The 27,979-nt window shown below is 24.1% G+C and overlaps 1 protein-coding gene across 1 annotated transcript; it reads right to left on the bottom strand.

Annotated features, from left to right (window-relative positions):
• Positions 1 to 520: 520 nt before the first annotated feature.
• Positions 521 to 27,979, bottom strand: LOC112686291 (MICAL-like protein 1). Its single transcript, XM_025558506.1, has 10 exons — positions 27,608 to 27,979; positions 16,001 to 16,156; positions 14,499 to 14,683; positions 11,107 to 11,198; positions 4,408 to 5,486; positions 3,039 to 3,481; positions 2,882 to 2,981; positions 2,694 to 2,819; positions 2,505 to 2,620; positions 521 to 1,153 (listed from the first exon to the last, which is right to left on the bottom strand). The coding sequence occupies exons 2-10, from the start codon at positions 16,150 to 16,152 to the stop codon at positions 921 to 923; spliced, it is 2,526 nt and encodes an 841-aa protein (XP_025414291.1). The 5' UTR covers positions 16,153 to 16,156; positions 27,608 to 27,979; the 3' UTR covers positions 521 to 920.

Here is a 27,979-nt window from a genome sequence, read left to right as displayed (position 1 = left end):
GAATGGACAAACATTTTTTTAATAAACATTTAATGTTAAAAATGTATGTAAAAACAATAAAATCTATAAAAATAGTAGGTATAATATCTTACTTTAAACACTTATGAAATGAGTAAGGCGATATTACATTTTCACTTAATATCTAAAAATAAAATACAATAAAACAATTATTTGTGAAATGAGTTATTGTAAGCTTCTAGTGTTGCCATATGGCAACAGCTTTTGTCTCAAAAACCAATGCTAAAAATTTTTGTTTTTTTTCACATATACTTTTGAAATTAAATATACATATGTATGTTTTAAATATTTTTATTTATTAATTGCAATAAGTATTAAATACCTAATATATTTTTATAAATCAAAGAAAACACATTTTAAACTGGGTTTTAATTCACCTTTTTTTTTTATTTAATTAGAAACATAAATATAAACATATTAAAACAATAAATATATATACATAGGTTCATATCCTAATCATGTCATGTAAATTGGTTATATAATTGGTATATAATATTTTAAATTATTCTATGTAAAATAATAGTATAATAGTTAAGTACATAACTGAAATATTGATAAATACATAAATATTATGCACACATAAGCTCATAGTTAATATGCTGGATTTTGTGTATAACAAGTTTAAATACTTATTTAAACATTATGATAATTAACCATAACATGGCCCTTTAAATCGCAACAAAAAAAATGGTATTATTAATTCATAGTATAATATTAACAAATAATTGCTAATTCACACGAAATTTAAATCGATAGAAAATTTGAATACATTTCAGCTTAACAATAATTGACAATCAAGTGACAAATAACAATCTTAACAGTAATTATTAGATAAAATGTATCTTTTTATTATATTTCAATACAAAATGAATTATTCAAATAATATATAAATATATATTGTTCTAACTGGATTTAGGCCTCAGTAATTTCTTAGATGAATGTCCTAAAGTCATAAACTTCTTTAAAGTACCCTTGCTGTGTGAGGTATTTGAAGGGGATTGAGATGGTGATGAATCATCAGGCTTGTCTTTTTTTGATTTTACCTTTTTGATATTCTTCAACAGTCTTTTAGAGAAGGTTTTTTTGCCATTCACTATCGATATATCTACTGACTTAATGCATGGCAACGTTTCATCTGAAATAATTAATAATAAATAATTAATTAAATAATAATAAATAATAAATAATAATCAATTATAAATTATTTTTTTATCTATAAAATCAGTATAATTTTAACTATAAATTTTAGTTGTACTATTAATAACAGATAAAATACTAAGGTCACATATCAATAATTACAATTTATAAGCATGTGATAGGAAGTAGTATATTAATGTGTTTTAATAAGCACTTTTAATAAAAATTACCTACTCATGTTAAAAAGTAATATATTTTTCCCATTCTTAATAAATACAATTATAATTTATATTGCCACTCAGAATTTACTAAAATACTTAAATTTATGGTAAGTCATAACACATAAATAAACAATAAATAAAGTAGTTTGAACAAAAAGAAAAAAAAAATCATAAATAATTTTATTTTGATATGCAAAAACAAAAATACATCAAATTAAAAATTAGAACTGTGTGAAGTGTGTTGGTTGAGAATAAATTATTCTAAATTTTTTTAATAATTGGTTTGATAAAATAGTATAAATGTTGGTTGTTAACATTTTGACAACAAGACTTATTTACAATAAATATAGATATTTAAACTTTTTTTTAAACATACATTTGAGCAAGCCAATTTAATATATAATATTATGTTATGTAAACTTGACTTTGATTAAAAGAAGGATGCCACACCCACATGTGTTGTCTCTGTCTAGCTTTGAAGTAATATAATTTTTTTTTATATTAATTCTTATTATTTTGTTGAATTAATCAGTTTTAACAATATTTTAGTTTTTAAACGAGTTATGAGTTCTTGTATTGTAATACTTCACTTACTCATAACTCGTTCAAAAATGTATTAATCCTAAAAAAAACAACCCAACAAATAAAGATTATGTTCTCACATTTGTTTAATAATAATTCAGTTTACTATAATATTGAAGCTAACAAAATAACAAATATACTACTAAACACAGTTTCTTTGTTTGTAAGACTAAGACAATACATTCAGGTAAAGCGTCTTCTAAAGATAAAAATGATAAAAGCACTATTCAAATTCAATTTTGATTTTCATACAGCACACATTAATTTAAAAAATAATAATTGTCTTGATATATTTATCATAAAATTTTTAAATACTTGAAAAATAATTAAATCTAAATGCAATTATAAAAATATGCAAGAATAATATAAATTAAGCTGAACAAATAAATTACATATAAACCACACCACATTAATATTCAAGCTTAAAAAACTGTTGTCATACACATGCAATCACCTTAAAAACAAACAAAACATCATTCAGCAAATCATTAATGGTGACCCAACATATTTTATACTAGTAAACTATACGATGGATATTTTTTGAACCTTGAGCAAAAGTTCCAATTTGATTGAAGACACTACGATCTTCTTCAGCTTCACGCAATCTATCTTTTTCTAGGTTTTCAACAATTTCATTACGCCTTTCCACAACTTCAACCAATCTATTGATATTGAATAAATAATATATTTTAACAAATTTGTTATAATATGCTAACATACATTACTAATACCAACCTTTGAATAAGTTCTTCTTCTCGTGCTTTTTCGGTATCAGTTTTTGTGTGTTCTGGTCGAGCCATTAATACACGTATTTGGTATTCTAGTTCAGCATGCTCTTCTTCTAAATTATGTTGCCTTCGTCTAAAAATATTAATTTTAGTTTATCAAATTACCTAGGATTTTTTATAATATAAAATACTTACAAATACATAAGTTCAGCGTGTTTTCTAAACAATTCATTTTTTTCATTAACTAATTCAAACAATTGCAACACCATTTCTTCAACATCAACATTGTTCAAATCTAAAACACAATTATATGGTTACACAATAACCACATATCTATGATTTTACAACATACCTTCATTACACTTTAACCGTATATCTTTTTCCAATTTGACTCCTTGTCTCTCAAGTTCTTGCTGTTTTATTTCAATATCTATTAATTCTTGTTTGATATCTTCCATAGGCATAGGTTTAATTCGTCTCCTTTGTGGTATTGGACACTGAGGAGCTGGCCCTTTCTTTCGCTTCCATTTTCCATGTGTACTTTTATGTAACCTATACCGTTCTTGATTACTTGTGGCTGATGATGGTTCACTGCCACTATAACTGGAATCTTCCAGGCTATTCGGAGATGACGTTTGCATACTATTTGAATAATCAAGAGATGATCTTGATTTTGGAGGTAATGGTGCTGGTTTTTTCTTTCTAGGAGTGTTTGAATAAGAAGATATACTAGAAGCACTACTTTGTTTACGATGAGTTTGATGACGAGGTTTCAAAATAGGAGATAACATTGTTCTGAAATAAAAACCAATACATATAGTCATATGAGAAAATGGAAAATAACTATTTGAAATCACATTATCATTAGTATTGGGCATTATTAAATACCACAATATTAAAAATAATTATTATAATAAATTGAGTTAATTACATGCATTTAAAATAAGTATTAAAATAAATAAATAAATAAATAAAATACTGGGTACAAACTAGTGATGGGAATAATCAAATGATTTCAGTAATCGAAATGATTAGTAATCGAAATCAAAATAATCAAATAATCAAATGATTCATGACTTAACTGCTTGAACTGGTAGTATAAATGTTCAAACGATTATCTATAAGCGTGCAAGTGAAATGCATTTTCAACCCAAATATTTATACGTATTAAAATAATTAATGTGGCGATTACCGATACCGGGAATTATACCAATGATTAAAAATAAAATAAATAATAATACAATACTGATAAACAGTCAACTTCTTAATTTAATACCCAATAGACAATGAGTAAAACACGCAATTTTTTCGAATAATTCAATTAATTTTCTTTTAATAAATATGTCTGGTACTATTATTTGGATTATTAAAATCATTTGATTATTTTGATAGTCGAAAAATAATAATCGAATCATTCATTCCCATCACTAATACAAACCATAATTAAGATAATAATAATATAAGATGAAATATGGCATTGTGTTTAAATTTTTTGAAAAATTAGAAACTTTTGGTTAATTTATAAAAAATAAATAAAATAGATCATTTAAGTAAAATAGATTTAACTGTTTGATTTTTCTGACAATAATGGATATTAAAATCGACAAATTTAACATGAAATTTTACATTAAAAACAACCAAATAATATTTCACTATAAACACATTAAACAAAAATATATTTATAAACATGATTTATTCAAAATTGAATATACAATTCTCACCTAGGTTTGGGCATAGGAGGAGGTTGAGACAATGTTTCATTCTCATCTTCATCGCTTGAAAATGGATTTAAACTAATATTTTTCTTAGTTTCTTGTTCTACTTCGTCTTCTAAATCTGATTCAAATGGATTTTTACTATGATGTTTGTTTGTAATTTCATCATCATCATCTTCATCGTCAAAAGGATTCAAAATATTAGGATAATTACTTTTTGTTGGAGATTTTATTTTCTTTCTAGGACTAGGAACAGGTACCTTTGTATTACTCTCATAATAATCCATTTTAAGTAGTTTATTTGCAAGAGTTTTAATTTCACAATCTTCTGGAGATTCAACTAGGTCTTCGGAATTTTTAGCTAATGGACATTCTAAGACTTGTTTTAAGTCATCTGATAATGGAATCTGAATATCATTAAGTGGTTCGACAAGGGCAATTTCAATTAATTCTTCATTAAATTTATTTTGATCCTCTGACAGCAATACATGATTAAATTTATTTGATTCGAGTTGATTGTCAGCTACAATCGGGTTATTATTTGATTCAGTAGAAGGAACAATTGTTTTGTCTCCTGACTCTACTAAATTTTCTTCTTTGGGTTCGTCTACAACCACATCTGAAAGTGTTTCGCGACTTCCACTAGCACTCACAGACGTTTTTATTTCACTCGACTCTTTTTTGTCACTGACAATGACACCGCTGTCATTATCATCACTAGTAATTTTTTCTTCGGTTATCGAATCAGTCATTTTAAGTGTGGCTGGTCGCTGCGCTTTTTTCGACACTTTAACGTCGTCTGTACAATCGGCAGCAGCCAATGTTTCGAACAGTGCTCTACGGTTACCAACCAATGATCCGAGTCCGTCTTCGACTGATGGAGATACCATTCGCTCTTCATCTGGACACGTTTCACAGCAGTACTTTCCGTCTTGTGTCTCGTAGTAATTTGCCACACTTAGTAGGGCACCACATCGAGCACACTTAAAACATGTCCGATGGAATAGATGACCAGATATAAGCAGACGTTGGGCTAAAAACACGGACTGATTGCAAACTTTACAACCACCAACGCCTGCACCTAACTGAAACAAACCAAAATAATAAAAAATCATTAACTAAATAACAAAAATATTATATATTACTGTACACCGGTCAATTAAAAAACGTACTGTTAATATTTATTTTATACTCGAAGGAAGTTCTTAATAAAAAAAAAAATATTTATTCATTATTATTTATCAACATTTTAGTTAACTTTATACAACGACTATTAACCTAGATTTGATAAATAATAATTTGCCTTTAAATGTAAAATGGAATACCTATATACAAAAAATGAAGCAAAGAAATATTGAATTTTCAATTATGAGTATTATTTTAAATTTTAACTATTTGAATTATAAATAACTACTTTGAATTAATGGAAAATAAAATCAATTTTGTAATCTGATCCTTATGCATTTAGTGATATAAAAAGTCATATTATGAGTTAAATTACTTGGCTTACCACATGAACTAATTTAAAATAAAATATATTACTAGGAAAACGTTAAAAAAATAATAAATTGAAAGAGATAAGCTCGTAGATAATAATTCTAAATATATAATAGTCACTAATCAAAGATATAAAATATGTATTTAATATTAATAACGATACAAGATATTTAAATACCACAGCAAATATTTAGAAAACAGCAGAAAAAAAGAAAGAACAAGGGTTACAAGGGAATAAAAAATAATTAGTAGTTGCTTCAGAATAATTTTTAAATTTTGTTCACATTCAACATCAAATAAATATTTACTTGAATGAAGTATTCGTGTATTATTATAGAATTAAAATTAAAAATAAATTTACATCAAACACTTTAACTAAAAAAAATATATATATTTCTGGTCAGAATATATTTTCTACAATGGAAAATATAAATCAATTTTAAATCAAATCTAGATTTAAGAATATCTAAAGCGTAAAACCATTTAAACCATTAATTATAATAAATATTATATTATATACAATAGTTAATATATTAACATCATTTTTATATTGACCAATGTTTTCACTAATTTGTTACTATAAATATATTATATACGGATAGCAAAATACATTTGTTCTAAAACTCTAGAAAACAAGTAATACGCCAATCAATAAGTATCAAAAATAATAAAAAATGTAGTACTTTTATTTAATTAATTGTTGTTATTACTGTTATTTTTAAGCTTAATAGTTTTTACTAGAAGTTCTAAAAATAAAAAATAAAAAATTACTAAATTACTTATTACTAAAATACTGAGATACTGTTTACGTTTGCTTTTAATGTTAAAAACATGCACTGCATAAGCAATATTATAATGTACTAAGATTCCTTTACTTGATAAAAATATATAGGTTAGGTTAACATCTGTAATTATCACACAAGTATTAAATATATTTTACAACTCTGTGACATCGACCATTATGAACAAGTAGCTAGTAAACGTATAATAAATGTGATTAAGCCATAAAAACTATATATAATATTATTAGATAAAAAATTAAGAAAACTGTCTCTTCAAATTTATAATAAGAAATAAAATTTATATTCTAAGGAAACAAGTTCTATTTTTTAATATTTTAAAATATTAACGGATTTTAATTTATCGATGTATAATATTAAATTGAACAATTTTTGTGAAGACAGAAGCTACATACGTTACAAATTACGACTTACTTTTGGTTCGTGTTAAAATGATTTTTTCACAATTTTGAATTTAAAAGTAAATAAAATAAAAACTAGTAATATAAAAGTAAAAATATAAGACTAATAATCAAAAATAGTATAAATATTATGTTATGACTGAGTTAAAACAATCAGATACTAAAAGTAATAACCAGGCGTAAATAAAATAAGTGAACAAACGACATGAAAAGCAAAACTAACAAATAATGCCTCGTTAATACTTAATTGGTTTTCATTTTCTTTAATGAAACAAGTCTATAGTAAATAATACAAATAATAATTTACTTTAATCTGAAACAGCTATGTGCGGCGATGAATATAATTAGGCAAATCGGCAAGGTCATAAACTCAACGACGTTTAACGATAAACCGCACAGTACATTTAAAGTGACAATATTTTTTGTAACCACGTAAATAGAATGCGTGTATAATTTTTTACACTCATAAGTTTAAGTATAAAGAAAATAACCTTAAGGACACAAATAATAAACTAACGACACTTGATAAAATTAAATAAGAAATAAATTATAATTTTAATATTCTATCACTATCATTGTGTGCGTTTGACTTTAAGTCAATATTTGTAAACATATGACTTGCAACAAAAAAAAAAAAAAAAAAAAAAAAACGATGACTTTAACCCGTGAGTCATCCACAGTCGGAACTAGGTGTGTAAAATCACCACACCTTGTTTGTCATTCGACTGTTTTTTCTATATGAACTATGCTATTTCAAATAATTGGCATAATGGTAAATGATAATAATACTATCCCATGTATTAGTTGTAACACAAATTTAATTTAGACTATAAGAATATTGCACAGTTTTATAATTTATATAAAGTTCTATTAATAAGTTATATTATACAATTTAAATTATAAAAACTCGAAGGATATTTTATACTATATGTATACTTATTATTTTCTACCATATAAATTAGAAAATTTTCATAAATTTAGTTACCGTAAAACAAAAATGTCAACTGTTAGGCAGCGAACCAACCAGAGTAACATGACGTGTAGCGTAGCAAGTGATGTAGCAAACGAGTAACAACAAAATTACGTATGGTGTAATACAATGCCTATCTATGTATATCTAGTAAATAGTAATACCAGTAGTTAATGTCTTCTTCTTCATCAGGCGACGAGTGTTTTGGCATTAATGAATTTAATCAGTGTTGATAACGTAAATAATAAAAAAAATAATAATAATAAAAACTGTATTGGGCTCATCCATACTGGAAAAAAAAATCAAAAAATTAAATGTTGTTTTTATATGTTATCGCATGCCTACCCTGAGCGATTTCAATCATTTTTTTATAATAAAATAATTGATCGAAATAATATTTATGTAGAAAATATCTAACAAGTGGAATTATAATTAATATAATATGGATTATTATTCATAAATTATTTTTTCCTGGTATTATTAATTACGTATTCGTTACTTTAGTCTGAAATACTCAGGTTATAAATACATAGATTAGCTTAAATGATGCCAACTAAATGCATATTAAAATCTAGATTGTCTTTCATTTTTAAATAATACTTTAAGAAAATTAATAAAATAAATTAAAACACTATAATTTGTCTAGCGTTTGTCACTAGAACAAGCACGTGGCACAAAATAGAACATTCTACATTTGAATGACACCAACGTAACATGACATTTGTCATATCACTGTTGTATCAGTTTAGTAGGCGTTAAATTTATTTACTATATTGTTTTGATACAATGTACCGTGCTACATACTAGATACACGCTACTTGCTACATCATTTGCCACGCCACACGTCACGTTACTTTCGTGGGCGCTGGACCTTACTTTCATTCGTGAACATAATTTATTAAATTTAAATCTAACCAAAATAATTGATTTGCATATATTTGCAAAGCTACTCAATATGAAAAGCAATTATCATTCATCGGCAATCAAAACTAATCAGCTAAATTATATTTAATTTAAAATATTTCTCTGTCAAATTTAAAATGCACTGTATTAACATATATTTAATTATATATATATATATATATATATATATAATTATATTATATTTAAATCAAGCATTTAAGGTAAAATTTAAATACATTACAAAAACAAATAACTTTATAACATTTCTTCTTAAAAAAATAAATATAAGTCAAAATGGTAACTTAACAAAAAAAAAAAAAAACACTAAAAAATTGAATTAAATTGATGGTTGATTTAGCGGGAGTTATGAATAAATCAATAAAAAAAGACAATTATCTATAATACAAAACTATGATTAAAATTTACTCAAGCAATTTACGCATGCAGAATCTACAATAACTTTCACCACACAACCCAAAGCATGTTTATTCAAATAACAATACATCAATATATATTTATATATATATATATATATATATATATATATATATATATAAATAATATTTATAAATATATATATTAATACATGTATGCATGTCGATATTTTACCTTCTAGCAGTAGATCTCAGGCTTATAAGATCCCATAAGATCCAAGCTGTCCTCCTGGACAATAAACAAAAATAATAATTTTTTTGGGTTATGCATAAATCAAAATCAAAAATATAGTACATTTCGACGAAATAAATTGTTTTTATCAATACTCATATTAATACATTCATATTTAATAATAATAATAATAAAATCATTATTTTAATTTATGTTTAATTAAATTTAAATTACAATAAAATTACTATTAAAACCATCCAAATAAAAAAATAAGCTTATGTTGATAACTTATTTTATTTCAATTTTATTAAAAAAAAAAAAAAAATGAAATGATTAAAATATCTCAAAGTTTAGTATTAAATATACAATTTACTCCGCCAAAGAAAAATGTAAAAATACGTAAATACAAAAAATAAATACGAAATTATATCATAATAAAAACCATTTTATCTAACCATGTTAATTAATATTTTTAACAAAATATTCATTTTTATTGAAAAAAAAATTATTTTATCACTTATAACTAGGGCTCGGATTTTAAAGCAAATGCTTCTTTTTTTATATTTGATATAGAACTTTAATTTTTAAATATAAATTCGTTTCACGTCTTTCTGTTTCCAAATAAATAGATTTATTTTTGCTTTTTTGATTTTTTATAATTTTTTCAGTTATTCCAGCTGTGGACATTTTATATGTTTATTATACTATACTAATGAAAACATTTTTATTTAATTAATAACAAATTTGAAAACCTAATATTTTAATTAAATCTTAAATTTATATAAATAATCTAATAAATAAAATATTTCGAAACTAAGAATTTTATAGTCTTCCAAAGTAAATAAATTATATAATTAAAAAATATTCATCATACATTAACTAATTACTAAAAAGTTTGTGGATCAACTTTGAAGTTAATTTTTATATGATATATTAAATTATAACATATTAGTAGGTATGTGATCAAATTATACTACTATTTTTTTCCTTTACTACTAAATAGTAGGCAAAAAGAGTTTATAAAATAATAAAGTACTTAAATTGTTGAAGACATATAAAATAAAAAAGGTATAAAAAAATGTATAATACGAACGTAAGGTAATTTATTGAAACGTAAAACATATTTCAAATAAAAATATGATATTTTTTTAAAAACATTATATTTTTAATTACTTTTATTACAAATTCAACATACTTGTACATAATTTTGAATTATGCAGTCATAAGATTATAGATATTATAGATATTTAATATTAATGATAAAACCAAAAACAAAAACAAATGTATGAACGATGGTATTTTAAGGCGATAAAAAATGATAAATTAAAAAATATCTAAGCTATATTATTATAAGACACAAAACACTGAGAGTATTTGACACATTGTGACATTCAGGAAAATGGTCTGCAGAGCCAAAAATAAAACTTTAATTCTAATAATTTCAAAAGCTAATAATTAATGATTATTTAAAATTTATTGAGTCAAGAAAATAAATTAAAAATATGAGAAAATAAAAAAATGTATTTACCTTTGTTGGAGGAGTTTGGCTAGTTCCTGTATTAGTTCTTGGTCGCTCAACTGCGGTAGGCGATTCTGGTGACGTTTTCACTGGAGTCGTTGCTGTTAAGAAAATTGAATGTATTAATAATGACTAGATAGTAGATATACAAACAGAAAAGTAACCAAAACTGAAAGGCGTTGGCAGAGAAATGAACAGTAGCTTAGCAATAGCTGGTGAGCGGGCATATTAATGAATAGAAAGACGAGTACAAGCCACACTAACAATAAGCCACATAAGTAAATTTTATTATTCTGTGAGCACAACATATCGCAATTGACTGCATCCTGGATTTTCGAATAAAAGATTAGCATTGTAATGAAACAATTTAATTCTAACTCAGTTATTTATACAAAGAAACGAAATATGCAAATATCTGACAGAGATTAAAAAAAAAAACTAAAAATATTCATTTATAAACATTTATATGGAATACGAAAATGAAGTAAGATATAATGAACTACATACAAAAATGTTAATGAATATCTTTGAAACTCAAATTTATGTGAAATGAATCAGTTAATTCCTTTCAAGACTAAAACAAATAAATAATAAGTTGAATTAATTCTATAATATATTGACTACTTTTAATTTATAGTTAGTTAAAAAACCCTTTTTTAAATGAGATATTTATTTTAATTTCAGTTAAAAATGAATAATAAAATAATTAACAGATTTATATATGATAATATATAATAGCGCCATACTAAAATAAAAATTTCTTTTTTATAATTTACATAACGAAGTAAAACAATTATTATTAACATGGACATAAATTACAAAATTTAAAAATAATTACAATTAAAAAATGCTTAAAAATGGAAAAAGTGAACTAAATATTTTCATTGCTTAACTCAAAATATTTTTATAATATTTTCAAACTACATTGAAAATGGGATTAGAATACTAGTATTCTTAATAGTATTCTAATATTAGTTAATATTTTCAAAATGTATTATCTATTATCATAATATGACGATAGTAAAATTGTTAAATTGCGACACCAAAAATAGGACAAAAAATACATAAACATTAACTTTCATCATTACAAAAATCAACAAATGTTTTGTTTGTAATGTAATATTATTACTCTAATTACAATATATAGTAATTATTTAGGAAAAATATTAATTAATATACATTATAAGTATAATTTATACTTTAAAAAATAATTATCTACATACATTTAAAATTAAAAAAAAAAGTATTTTTTTTTATAGGTCATTCAAAAAATAATCAGAAATCGTTAAAGTAGTATTGAAGAAAATATCGGTTGTATTATTAATAAGTATAATTAACTATTTGACTCTTTTGAACTCTATGATCAATTGCGAATTAAATCTACAGACTGGTGGTCAAAAGGTCAAAAACAGAAAAAATGTATATAATAACTCGTACTGAGGGGTCAAATGATAAAAGGACCTAAAGAACCAAATATTGAAGGAAAATATTTTTTATTTTTTACCAAGCAGCATAACTAATTGAAATGTAGTAAAATTCAAATGTTGAAGTCACGATTGGATGTTGTATGAAAACCAGTTTCACTTTGGAAGGACATCGGCTATGTGATAAATGTAACGTTAAAGCCGTACCAGACAATGTTTATTTTTGCAAAATTATTATATATATATACATATATATATATATATATATATATATATAAATAAATACCATAAAGGAAATGTAAAGTTGTAAAATTGCTTGCAAATTGTTTTTCTGAGAATTACAACTTTACATTTCCTTTATGGTATTTATTTTTAGATTATCCGAATTAGATGTTTCGTCAGTCATTGAAATTGAGAAAAAGCGCAAAGGGTAAAATTAAATCACTATCAGTGAAAGTTTTTCATCAGGATCAACGCGGACATGTGACCTTAATAAATTACAAACTGTTGTGAGAACCGGTTTCATGTCTCTCTCTAACACACTCAATGTCTTTCTCTTGATACACGTTGAATTGCCAAACGGCAATGCTAAGTTAACAGCAATGTATTATACGCACAGACCAAATTATAGAAACGTTTCTAACTCCACCTATCAAACTAAGTAACATGAATTTTTAAAAGTTGCGTCTACTAAACCCAGTGGTGAACTGGTGAATATCACGATTAATTACAACATATTTGTATATTTGGTCATTTATCAATCTATATCAACATATCACCAATTAAAATTTATTATGAATTTATATTATTTTACATTTTTTTTTTTTTTTATATCAATATTTAATTTTTATATACAATAATTTATCATATTACAATTTATTGATTGTCCTATCTCCTTTAAGCTATAGTTTGTGTTGGAGATAGGAAATTATTAGAATAGAGTTACATAGAATTGACCAATAAATTAAGTACATATTATTATAACATCAGATTAATATCAATTGAATATTCGAGAAATCAAAATTCTTAAATTCTTAAAACATATTCACAAATATATTTATTTATTAAACATAGAAAGTTTGCATTATATTTAATAATATTCAATTAGTTATATTTTCAAAAATAAAATGAAACATTAAATTCCAATTGTAACTAAAAACACTCCTATAAAAATAAAATATAAAATTAATTTAATTACATAAATACGTAAGAATTTATATATTGCAAGAAATTTAAGGGTTTTCTCAGGTTTATAATTGGTTACATATTTATATACCTCATTGGTGGTCTGTTTTAGGCTTTACTATTCGACCAAGTCGATCACAAGCACCCGATAGAAACAGGTTTCCTGCCACTATTTCCGGCAGACTAAACATATACGTGCGTGCATACACCGCCTTTAAATTACCGTCCTGGTAGAGGAATCTACTTAAAAAATTATCAGGAAAAAATCACATAGTCACGAACTTGATTTTATTTTTTTCTTCTAAGAAAGAACATACTACTCATTGCACATGTCCAGTAGTTAAAAAAATTATAGGCAATTTTTAAAAAGACTATGTAAATACTTTGTATACAATAACAAATCATTGTGAACACAGTACTCGTCGTAGTCATGAATATAAAACGCATACGAATATTAAATATTAATATAATACGGTAAAATCTAATAGTATCATGAAAAATATATCGAAGGAATACCGTTAAACTTGTGTGACTAGTTTCTTAAGAAAAAAATACCATCTTTATAACCACCACGATTAATAAATAGTATAAAAACAAAATAATATTAATACCAAGTTCTAAAAAATTTATTAGTTAATAATTGAAATAATAAAAATATTAGTTTATTATGCAACAATTCCTAATATTATAGTAACATTTTATTGCAAAAAACAAAATTTTATATAATAACTATGGATTATGAACCAAATACAATTAAAATTTAAAAAACAAATAATTATGATAACTTCTTACCTTGTGATGAAAATGTTTGATAGAACTGTGATAAATAAGTTAATATGGATAATCTGTCTGGTATTTCGACACAAACCATGTCTTCCGGGTCTAAAAGTGAAGGAATTCCTAGATGGTTTTCAGCAACTCGAAATGCTAGTTCATTATTGCCATAAACATCATTTTTGTTCAAACTATCATAATCACTGAAATACATATTAAACGATGCAATATCAATATTGAAATATTTATTATAAAATCTAATTATTTTTTAAAAGAACACGAAAAATGCAGTACTGCATCTAAGAATGATATTTCGCTACGGTTTTCTGTAATATGTGAGCTTCGTTTTCTATGTATTGAAAAGTTATTTTGCTTCGGGCAATTTTCTCATCTATTTATTTCAAATATGAACCTCCCTGATGTTTTTGTTACATGAGTGTTTTATTATTGTTATTATTATTATTGTAGTAGTTGTTATTATTTTTTTTAGTTCTTATTTTATAGATGGGAAAAATACTAATTTCATGGGCTTGGAAAATATGCTACAATAACCGAAGCGAATTATCAATTTGAAACATATATTATACGTGATACTGAAATGAAGTGACCTTGACTTCATATAGGTATAAAGATCGTTAAAATATTGGCAGCTACTAGACTAGAAAGAGGTTATTAATCTTTTAAAGATTTTAAATATTTAATTTAAATAGAATAATCTTTGTTTTATACTTGAAAATTTTAAATTTACTATTTTTATTATATTATTATTTGTTTTTATATTATTTTAAATAAAATATACATAGGTACTGTCTCTTATGTATGTGGAAATGATATAATACAACATTACAGTTAATATATACAATTAATTTTCCCCGCCCAAAAATGAATATAAAATACGATTCTAAAAAAAAAAAAAAAACTAGAGTGAAACGCCACAAATTTATGAAAATTAATTTGATGAACTAAAACAATGTTTCTCATTTTAATATATTGTTAATGCATATAAGCATACCTAATAAATAATAATGGATCAGTTTGTTATTATTTATTTATATATAAAAAATAATTATTCCAATAATTTTTAATTCTTATGCTCTGAAAATGTGCTGATTTAATAATTCATTCGCCATTTTATAATTAATGTAACGTCTATACGGTGAATATCGGGAATACATAAAAAAATGTTCGTTTAAGGATATTAGATTACGATTTAATTCTAATATAAAATTTAGAAATGTATGTTTTTATAATATATTACGAATGCTCAATAAGGTTCGATGAATATTCCAATTACATTTATTTAAATAAAATGTATAAAGTATAACGTCATAAATAAATATATAGACATAGATTTAATCAACGATTAAAAATTCGAGTTTACTAAAAATTTACCATTTAAAAAATACAGATGTTTATTGTTCAAATATGATACAAAAAAGTAATAAAATAAAAACAATAATTTAAAATAAACTATACAGGTAAATAACTTTATATTAAAATATAAAATAAAAATTACTTACATCAAATCGGGTCTAAAATGATGAATAAGAGCACAAAACGCAAGTCCATCCTTCCACGAAGTAGACATATTTTCAATAGACACTCCATCATATCCTTGTGTCACTCGCTTACACCACAGTTCTAATGCTTTTGTACCACGTCTTTCACCCATTGTACTTCATAAAAAATAAATATAAAAATATATTAACATTAATTAATTAATTAAAAATGGGTAGCAATGCAACAAATAGTTGTATTTAGTAAATAGCATATAAAAATATTTATAGAATTAGTTGAATGAAAGACTTGATTTGGAAAACTATGAAATTAAGTTACCTCTATGTTAATATGCCTATGAGTAATGAGTATCGATACAAAAAAATTATTGAATTAAGAGATGAAGAATAGAATTACTAAAGGCTTTCTAACGGTCGCGGGATTCTTATGTAACCAAAATATAAGAAATATAAATATTTTTTGTTAATTAATTACTACTTCTATAAATCTAAATACATAAACCATCCCCAGCCTAAAAAATTATGTGATATTTAACCACTGTACATTATTTTACTTGTATGATAGGTCATTAGCAATTTTTAGTTTTATATTCGCAACGGTACCTGATAATTATACTGTGATAATAATAGATCTAAAATGTTTGTTATTTAGCGGTCAATATACACAGATGTGAAATATTAAAGCGACTAGATTATACTGATGTGAATCTTATTTTTTTTTTTTTTTTGACGAACCCATTTGACAACACAATAAAACGCTATTATTACATAACGGATTATTTAATTGGTTCAAAAATATGAATGCACGTATCTTAAAAACCAAGATGGTACGATTTATTTCTATAAATGGGCATAACAAAATATCTAGGTCAAAAAATCTGAACAAAGATGTAAGCAATATTAATAATTTAAGTTTTTTTTTTTGTTCATAAGTTTATTTTATTCAATCTGTAATAAAAGAGAACAATAAGAACAATTGATGGCATATAAAGTTAAATAAATAAAAATAAGGTAGATTAAACAGACTGCAGAAGCCTCCCAGCGGAGGTACTGCGACGATAATTTAAGTAGTAAGACTTAATGAAAAATCCAAGATTAAAAAAATAAATAAAATACATAAAATAGGTATATACATGTAATCTAAATTCTATGTGATCTAGTATTAATAAGAACTAGAATTTATGAATAATAAAACAAATTGTAATTGATTTCTAAAAATATTAAAATTAGATCTTAAACAGAACATGACATTTTTAAAACCCGATATTATCAGTATAATAATAAAGATAACTGGCATACTTTTTATCTAAATCGAATGCCAAGTAATATAATATATTATGTTATATTTTTAAAGGATTAGAGGATGAGAAAGTTGCTAACGACTTTTTTTTATAATTACTATTTGCGCTGAAAGTTAACTCTCTTTATTATATTACGCATCGTATTATACTAGATTATTTCAATTAGTCTTCTATGGTATACATACGAACAAAATAATAAAAAAAGTAGAACATTTTTCAAAATAGTGTACTAGAAAACACATTTTAAAGAATGTATTTCATTTATAAATCCCACTATTATGCTAAGAACTATAATAAAAAAAAAATATTGTAAATCTATTTTGAAAACGTCTAACAAAATTAATTTGAGAAAAAAGATCATAAATTGGCAGATTCCAATTAAAAGTACCATTTTGTGACCATTAATATTAGTTACATTTAAAATGCCTAAATGAAAAAAAAAATGAAGTAAAATATATTACACACGAGAAATCAACTCATTAGAAAGAAACATTTTACACAATATTTTGTTTACATGTATCCAGAATATTTCCTTATCATTGTTTTAGCATCGATTACTTACGATATATTTTATGAGATGAATTTTATCAAACATTGATTAGAAAATTATAATTTGTTATAAATTCTGAAAAAAATAAAGAAAATTCTAAACTCAAAATTGTTAAGTGCTTTTCATGATGTTTTATTTTTTGTATATAACATTTTTGATAAACACTTTAATAAACTTAAGTTCTCATTTTTTCTAGTATTACAATTTATTATAGCATTTAAACGAGCCTTAAAATATATAAATATAACAACATATGGTAAATTATGAACCTCAATTTACCATGTTATATGAGCATAAAAAAAGTTGAACTAATTAAAAAAAACAAGGATGTCTCAAAAATTGAATATTTTCACAAATTAATAACACGGCTACCCCAAGTTACTATAAAAGGATTTAACGGATATCAGAGTACGTCCTTGAATTTCCTTAATATGGACAAATATAAATGAAAATAAAGATGAATAATTAATAATATAATCTTGGTGATTTTCATTCTGGTTTTGTTTGATGACATCTAGATTTCCATCAATTAATCGCAGCTTAATATTAAAAATAAATATATTACTACTGTAATTTTAATAAGCAATGCATATATTATATTAATACATACATATAACTTTTTAATAGCTTATAAATATTTTATAAAATATCTTTTAATTTAAAAATATTATGAAAATAATAATCAATAATATAAAAGTTCTAAAATCCTTTATTGATCTGAAATAATAACTAATGACATTTGATTGATTATTCATAAAATACATTAAGTTAGAGTTTGATTAATCTAATTTATATGCATTTTAAAATATGAATCGAGGAAAATTATAAATTTATTAGTTTTGAACATAATTTTATAATTAATTTTATTATTGTTTGTTTTAAATATAAATGTACTTATATGCTAAATGATTACGTATTTTATAAAATGAAAACAAGTAAAATTTTATAAAATATATAATTATTTAATTTTTGGGTATATATAAATTTAAAAAAAAATAATAGTAAAATTAATTTTAAAATTATGTTAGAACTATTAAATATATAATTGATTCATAATTTAAAATGTGTATAATAATATACAAAATAATTTAAAATTAATACTTGTTTGTTTGAAAGACATGTAAAGTAAAACTATTTTTAGAAGATACATTGAATCATTAAAATAAAATAATAATTTATACTTAAAATTAAATTTTGTATTTTAATTTATTGTTAGACCTTTCTATAAAACGCATTAATATTTAATATTAATAATATTTATAGTTTAAAATTATATTGCATATACATTGAAAGATATTAATAAGAGAGTTCATTGCAAAATATTATTATTCACAATTAATAAGTCATTTGCATGAAATTACTACTGTGACTAGAAAATAACGCGTATGTATCAAGAATATACTATAAGACCGGTTCCAAATCCTTGTATAATAATAAATGACCGATTAACGGTTAAAAAAACGCAACTTTCTAGATGATGAGCAATTACTTCGATTTTGCGTAGCATGTATAGTACTATATTTACTACTGTTTATATATTTTAAATATACTTAACTAGTTTTTGCTATAAACATTTCAATTTTAAGGATTAATTTTATCTTCGAAGTTTTAATGTAGATCTATAAACATTATTTATTTATTTTATTATAGAACAGGCCCAAGTACAGTTAATTAAAGAAACAAAAATTATATCAATAATATGAAATAATATAAAAATGTTATTTAAAAATGTAATGCCTATTTTAATTGGATCATATTTTTATCAACCCTTTGTTGACCATACATAGAATTAAATTTTTTTTTTTTATTTTTTTTTTTTGTATAAAAACATGATGAATAAGTATAAATTTTTCAAAAAGAATTTTAACTCAAAATTGAGTTATGATCTTGCTGCTTAGAAGTAACGTTGGTCAATTCAACATTTTGATTCTGGTACTAAAATGTACATTTAGTACATTCTTTTTTTCCGTACAATCTATAAAAATCAAAAAACTATTTTTACAAAATAAACCTTTAAAATATTTAGCAACATTATGTTTGGGTTATAAATAATACAAATTTATCAAAGTATGTTATACATTTAATATAATAATAAAAAATTGTAATTTTAAACATTTTATTACTCATATTTATTTTTAATAAAATCATATTTAATTTTTCCAGAAGTTTCCATGAATGAAAATAAGAGAAAAAAATCAAAAAAATCTAAGGCTATTCGAATTTATTGGTAAATATAGATAGTAATTACGTAATAAAAAAATCGACATTTTAATAAAGAATTATTTTAAGTTATAACATATTCCAACTTTATGTAAAATACATATTATTTATTAATTATGTTAGAAAACCAACTCGTAATAAGATAATATTTTTATTACAAAAATATAATAATATTATAATATAGTTCCTAAAAAAATTAATTATAATCCTATAATATATCATATTATGCTAACCTTTCAGTAGGTAAACAAATTGTAAAAATACTAAAGTTTTAAAAAAAACGATAAATTATTCTATAAATACAATATATAACATAACAACTAACTTCACAGAAAATTAATTTTCATGTATACAATTGCAATGGTTTCTATTCATAATAGCCAAGAGGTAATGTTTTAATTTATATCTAACGAATATTAATATTCTGTAATGGTAAATTTTACTGAAATCTGGGATTTTTTATGTTATATTATTGTATACTGTATATTCTACTGATGTAAAATGTATGTAACTGAAAAAATTTAATTATTGTCTTTTAAATTCTAAACATGTTATTTATTTTTTGAGTTTTTATACATGAATACTAAGTAGAGAACACCAAATGCATAATAAATCATATAAAGCAAGATTTCTATTGTGATATACGAAAAAATAACATTAAATAATAGGAGAATAGTCAATATCAACGTGAACGACAACTTATTTGTCGGGGGAATGAAACGTGTACAAAAATATAAGTAGATAGACATTAAAAATAAAAATATTGAAAATCAAATAAATTACTCGCAGTGATAATTCGATGGTAAATTTGTAAAATTTAGAATATTATGTTAAATTAATGTATTATAGTTATAAAATATGCATAGATAATGCAATTGTAATATTATACATACCTACTATACTTATAAAATTGTATGAAATCATATACATTTGAATATTCATCAGTGCAAAATAATACATAGTAAAATATACAGAATCCTTAAGTACGAGGAAATATTAATCAAACAATAGATGGTAATATGTATTATTTAAAGTGTTATAACTTTTCATAAGTTATTTTATATTAAGATAACATATAAAATATGTTATGTATTTAACTCATGATCATAAAAATAAAATAATGATTCGAAGAACAAACTTGATGGATTACGAAGAGTTATTAAAAAAAAAAAATATGAGTTTTTGATTTTCTTATATTTCTATACACAAATTACTTATTATTTTATATTATATCAGTGAATGCACTTAGAAGAATTAATACACATATATACATTAGTACCTTATTTATGTATGTGTGAATCAACTTCCTGTGCGGAAGTTCCACTATATACTAGCTGTACTCATATCCTATAACAGGCATTACCTACAGACTTTTTCCCACACAGAACAAGTTCATTTGTGTTTCCGGACCGACGAGCACATCAGACAGATGCACATATCCATCGAGTTGACGTTTGTTTGGGTTTATAATGAAACCAGTTTAGCCACACAAAAATATTAAACACATAGAAAAAAATACTCAAATTTCAATATTTTGTTACAATATTATAGAAAACAAGAGAATATAGGTACATCAGAATATCAAGTGTTTCATAACATATACTATCCAATGACTTTTTCAAATTACGAAAATAAATATAAACCAAAATATTAAGTATAAATATGTATTAATATACACGTAAAATTATAAACCTAATACTAATAAAATTTCATTCTAACCAGCTACCTTATTTCTAAGATGCAACATCAATCTAATATGATTTCAATAAAATCTAAACGTAATTTTATCGATGTACTTTTTGAGTATAAAATTTTAAATGGTTAAGCTGATTGCCCGAAATTATTACAAAATATTTTATTAAATGCACCACAAGTCAAAACTAGAAATTATTGTGCTTTCTTACCAAACCTCAAGTATTTTTTTCTGAGAAGTTAAATCTACCAAATCATAAATTCTCGTAATGATTTCAATTTTTTTAGTTAACAAGAAAAAAATTAAATGTTGTGATTTTATTTCATATTATCCATAATGTACATATATTTTTGATGCTAAAATACGCAGTACTCTCTCTTGTTCTTCCACATAAAAATCATTGAATAAATACACATGATAAAAAAAAAAAAGATAGAAACAATATTATATTTTATAAATGGAAAATAACGAAATAGGTACAAATAAGTTTTTTAACAATTTTTAAAAACCTTTAAATTAATTATTATACTTATTAATTATTAGAAACATGAAATTTAGGTAAATTTCCATATTTTTGATTTCGCAGCCATAGAAATAATATACCTATAAAATAAATTGTAAATAAATCAAATCAGATTCCATATGTAAAAAATATAAGAAAAACAAAAAAAAAATTCTCAAAACATATATATATATATATATATAACAACTGATATTGTGAGATCAGTGACATACACTCACTAATAAAATAATTTATAATTTATACATCAACCTTTCCATTCTATTGATATTTTATGAATGTTGGCCCAGTAATGACATATAATTTGATGTACCACATGTTAATTTTTTTGGTAAACAAAAATAACAGATAAATTTACGCGGTAAAAAACCTGGCTGTTATCATCATTTCTATTACCATGTCTTTATTATACACGATAGCTACATATTTGTATTATTCAAATGACATGCTCTATTTAACGAACAAGATATTGTAAGGTACAGGTCAAAAAAAAAAGTGAACTGAATATGAATGACAATATAGTAACGGAAATAAAACTATATACCTACTAAGTTGCCATTTTCTTAAACTAAAATTATTATCTTATGCAACTATAAATAAATATTAATTTAACCGAAGTATTTATATGAAAATGATAGTGTAATTATAATTACTAATTACAAAAAATATTCATGGAATTTTTATAGTCACAACCGTTTTATCATCACAACTTCTAAAATTCCTCATCTAACTTGAATTTTTTTTTTATTATAAAATGTAAATTAATTATAAACTATAATATTGTAAAATTTAAAGACATTTGAAATCCTTGTTTAAATTGTTTAGTTACTTATATCCTCTACTTAATATAATACCACGAATTACGAGAAAATAATTTATCTATTTGTACTTTTTCAAATATTTTAAGAAAAATAAAAATAAATGAATAATAGGTTATAAATTAGCAATACAAAACTGAATTACTCTGAATTAAATTTCAATAAAATTAAAAAATTAGAAATCAACAGACATAACATTATGCCTATTGAACTTAACACATAAACATTAATTTATTTTAAAAATAATACCAATTACTTCAATTGTTTTTATTTGTTAAAGGAAAATACGTAATTTTCATTTTGGATTTATAATTGAAATATTTAGCTTAGGTATATAAATCATTTTTTAAATTTATAAACAATGTTAGTAGGTACTCGTCATGTTAAATTCAAAAATATTTCTAGACTTTTTATAAGACACGCACATAACATATTAGTTTAATATATTTATAATATTAACTATGTACTTACCCAATAAAAATTGAATATTTTGATTCTAGTTTAACAATAAAATCACGTATTTAATAAAATGAATGATTAATATACAGCATTTTATGAATGTGATACTACTTACAAACTGCACTCATACGGTATAACCATACGTCCAGTTTTCAGAAAGTTGTAAAAAATAATGATAGTAAATTTTAATTAGTTGATGAATTATTGTTTCTATTATGTTTAACTAGTATATGTGCATGTGACGTATATATATATATGCATGGTTGACGGGTGACGAATGACGACGGTGAATGACACAGGGCTGTTTGGTATTGTATTGGGATAGATAATTATAATAATAAAATATAAAAATACCTATTGTGGCGAACGATGTATAACACAAAAATATTAACTTTATTATAATATATAAACATCGGAATTTCAGCGTTAATACAAAATTACCAAATTATTTTCATAGTTCATTATTTCATTATTACAGTTTTAAGGTTATTTCGTCAGTTATTTAATTGTCAACCGTTTTCTTTACGCAGACAACTTTTCTTATACATATACAAAAAAAATTTGTTCATAATCAAAATGATGAAGATTTTTTTTTTTGTTCCGTTTTAAATAAAAAAATATTTGGTCTTACCTCATAGGTGTTAATATTATTTCTTTATTTATTAAATATTATTATTATTATTCAAATCAGAAACAAAAGCTAAAACATGTTTTCATTGTCAATAATAAATTAGTAACCAGAAAAACACTTTAATAGCAAATTGCCATAGGATTTATAAACAATCCTATACCGAGTATACTTGATACTATTAATGTGAGAAATAAAAAATATTAAAAAAAATGTCTTCATCTATAGCTAAGGTCCATTCTAGTATACCCACATACAAAAGTAAAATCACGAATACCATGGCTACCACGGTTAAGTTACCACACAAATATTTAAATATTGTAATACTCGAGAACCTAAAGTATACCTTGGAAGAGTTATAGTGTAGTAGTATTCATAAAATTAAAATTATTTAAACCTATTTTGTACCTCATACTAAGAGTTTATTTCTTGTACTTTAATTATACATATGTTATATTTCTAAAACTATAAATATAAATTTAATCACATTATAATATTTTATATTATTATAATACTTTATACTTCCTTTTAAAAAAAATATATTAGCAACAACTTAGAATTATTTATTTGTTACACAGAAAAAATAAATCACACATGAAATCAACAAATGGAGTGTAAGACGAATTTACACTATGTTCTAACGATGAGTTGTACATACTATTGAATCATGAAGATCATAGGGGAAATATATTTAGGTTATAATTCATTCCAAATAATAAAGCGGAATATTTTGAAGAAGGAAATAAAAGTTTGAAAGACTTACAGGGACCACAAGTCAATTCTTTGATTACTGTAAATTGTCTTTTATCAATGTCTATCACTTTCGGACCCAAGCCGATTTCTATTTGAATCAGATCATCAGATTTCACTTGGATAAAATTAAATAAAAAACAACTTGATTCAAAAATAAAATATTGCTATACCATTTTTGAAAAATTATAAACAATTTCTCAAAATCAATGAAAACTGATAATTCACCTACGATCATGTTCACGAAAAAAACTGAAATATCAATTAATATTCTTAAATATATTATTTAAAATATTTTTCTACACAATAAAACGAGTAAAAATGTTTAAAAAAAAACGATCTAGAACCAACAATATTACTTTCGGTATCATCGTAAGAAATGAGTGTTTGATTTAACCGACAACCACAGGGGTCTTCACCTGACGCCTATTATTAATCCGTAGGTATTGATAAAAAAAAAAAAAAATCGAAAAAAATCGTAGTTTTAAAAACAAGTACCGGTACACATATGTACAATACAAATTAAAATGGTGATTTTTGTTAGCTTGAGGTACCAAAAAAAACCTGTTATGATTTAATCTGGCCTCTGGGGACAATAGCTTTTATTTTATTATTCCATCTCATACCTAGTGGTTATTTACCAGCCCAATGTTAATGTTGTTTTGTTGATCAAACGAACTGGTTGCCGCCACTCAGCAGCAAGAATCGTGACCTAATAATCCTATTTTACTTTTAAACCTATTAGTCTACGCGATACGATCTCTTATCAGTTCTTCTGACACTAAATGATTTGCTTTGTATTATAAATATCGAGATAAAAATACTACATAGGTTTTACTTTTCATTTCTAGTTTTACAAATAACTACTTATATTCACAAATTATAAAATCTTTATTAATCTCGCTAATATACGTATATATATATGAGACAATGGCACAGGTAATCGCTTATAAAAAACAATAAACGTTAAGCAACAAGTTATAAAAAAAACCTATTGTTTGTTAATATTTATATCCCAGTTAGAATTCTATAGGGGAGAAAACGATGAAAGCATACACAGTAAACCAAGAATGAGAGGGATAATATCAGGTTAAATATGGTTGAATTTTTTATACATATACCTGTCCAAACCAGCCAAAGTAGTTACCAGGTACCTACATTATATTTTTCGTTTTAGGTTTCAGGGCCTATAAGCGGTTCCTACAATCAAGTATTAAAAAGGTTAACCATCTAGGGTTGTTAGGATTTGATTTTTATCGGGTTATAACACAACGAAATTATTCTTATACAAAGCAGATGTCTAACCCTCTTTATTCTGAAAACACCCAGAACAGGGATTCTAACCACCATATAAAGTAAATTACTTATGGCGACGACAATTCTAAAGCAAGTTGTTATTTCAATAATCTTAAAATATAAGAAAATTATTCAATATCTTTCAAAATGAATTGTCATTTGAGAATACCAACAAAAATAAAATCTTTAAAAACAATTTTTTAAATAATAATTCTCATTAAGTCGTAGTATTAATTATATTACCTATATCATATACAGATGCAAAATAAATAAACACTAAAATCCCTGAAATACTTCGGATTATTTCAAATTCGATGTATGCACAAAAGACAATTATGAAAAACAGTAACTAATTTCATACATAAATATTAATATTATAGACAGCTCCCGGTAGTCAATAATATCTACGAAATAAACGGATTTGTATTTAACATTGAAATCGTCATAATATAAAATTTGTATCAATAAATTCACTACAGTTAAATATAGAAAATTATAAAACATTCTTCTTTCGTTTTTTATTCACTCGATAAATATTTATTTCAATTCGAGAATTGCTCTACTTTTCCTAGATCGATTTCTATACTAGGTTACAGAATATAACATTAAAAAGGCTTTCTATACTATCTACCTATATTCACATTTTCAAAATTCAACAACGAACGAGATTATTTTCAACATAGAGAAGTTGGTTACATTTTTATTAAAATATATAATTAACAAGATAATTTTGGCCAAAATCAATGATAAATCAAATTCCTTAGGCGACAAGTCTCACGTAACATAAACAACTAGGATAAAATTAAACTAAAATACACTACATTTTAATGATAAGTAATTATTATGCAGCTAATTATTTTAGAATATACTTCCTATACTTTTTTCTACGGATATTTTATGAGATTTATAATTCTGGCATACTATATAATCAATTACTCAAAAGGACACCAAACATACCTAGTTTCTAAGAATTGATCAACTTGAAAAAGTATTATATCAATACTAAGAAACTACGTGTCTTACTTGATGAAGTACCTGTACCTACCCACTGGTATCATATATTCTGATTTCACTCATCCATCATGAATTTCTCAAATAAAATTCGGTACATCATATTCTATTACGAACGTATGGTAGTCTAAGAAACATAACCAGACGTGCAATACTAATGAAATATAACAATAATAAAAATAATAATAATTAAAAAAAAAATGTTTGTCGTAAATTGTCTTTTAAACAATGTCAACTGCGTTTTTACGGATCACAAAATGTCAACTCCAAACTACTTCAAATAACCTACATAAACGTTGAACTACACGAATATTAATCTAAACCAAGCATTTCAATAGCGTAACACCATGGAAACAGTACTGACCTGGTTAGAAAATTTAAGTTTAAAATTTTATCTCGGTTTCCCGGCCAACTGGAAATCGATATTTGGGCGTAATAAGCGGTGCACCGTTAAGTGTATTGCCGATTTCACCGTGCACGGTCAACGCGTACGATACCGCAAAACGGAATAAAATTGTCACGTATCGAGGGCAAAAACGAACGGGTATCGGGAACGTTGCGGTCTGGGTTTTTTTTCTTCGGAATAATTCGAAAACGGCGAGCGCGAGCGAACGGATAACGCGTACAGAGATAATGATACCGCGGACTGGAGAACGACTGATCACAATAACGTTACCGACCGAGTCAACGCATGTGTGTGCGAGGCGATTACCAACACGCGAAATAAAACGACTTC

The sequence above is a fragment of the Sipha flava genome, unplaced genomic scaffold, assembly GCF_003268045.1.
Source record: "Sipha flava isolate LNK unplaced genomic scaffold, YSA_version1 108_pilon_pilon, whole genome shotgun sequence".
NCBI lineage: Eukaryota > Metazoa > Arthropoda > Insecta > Hemiptera > Aphididae > Sipha > Sipha flava.
This window is presented reverse-complemented; position numbering and strand designations above follow the sequence as displayed.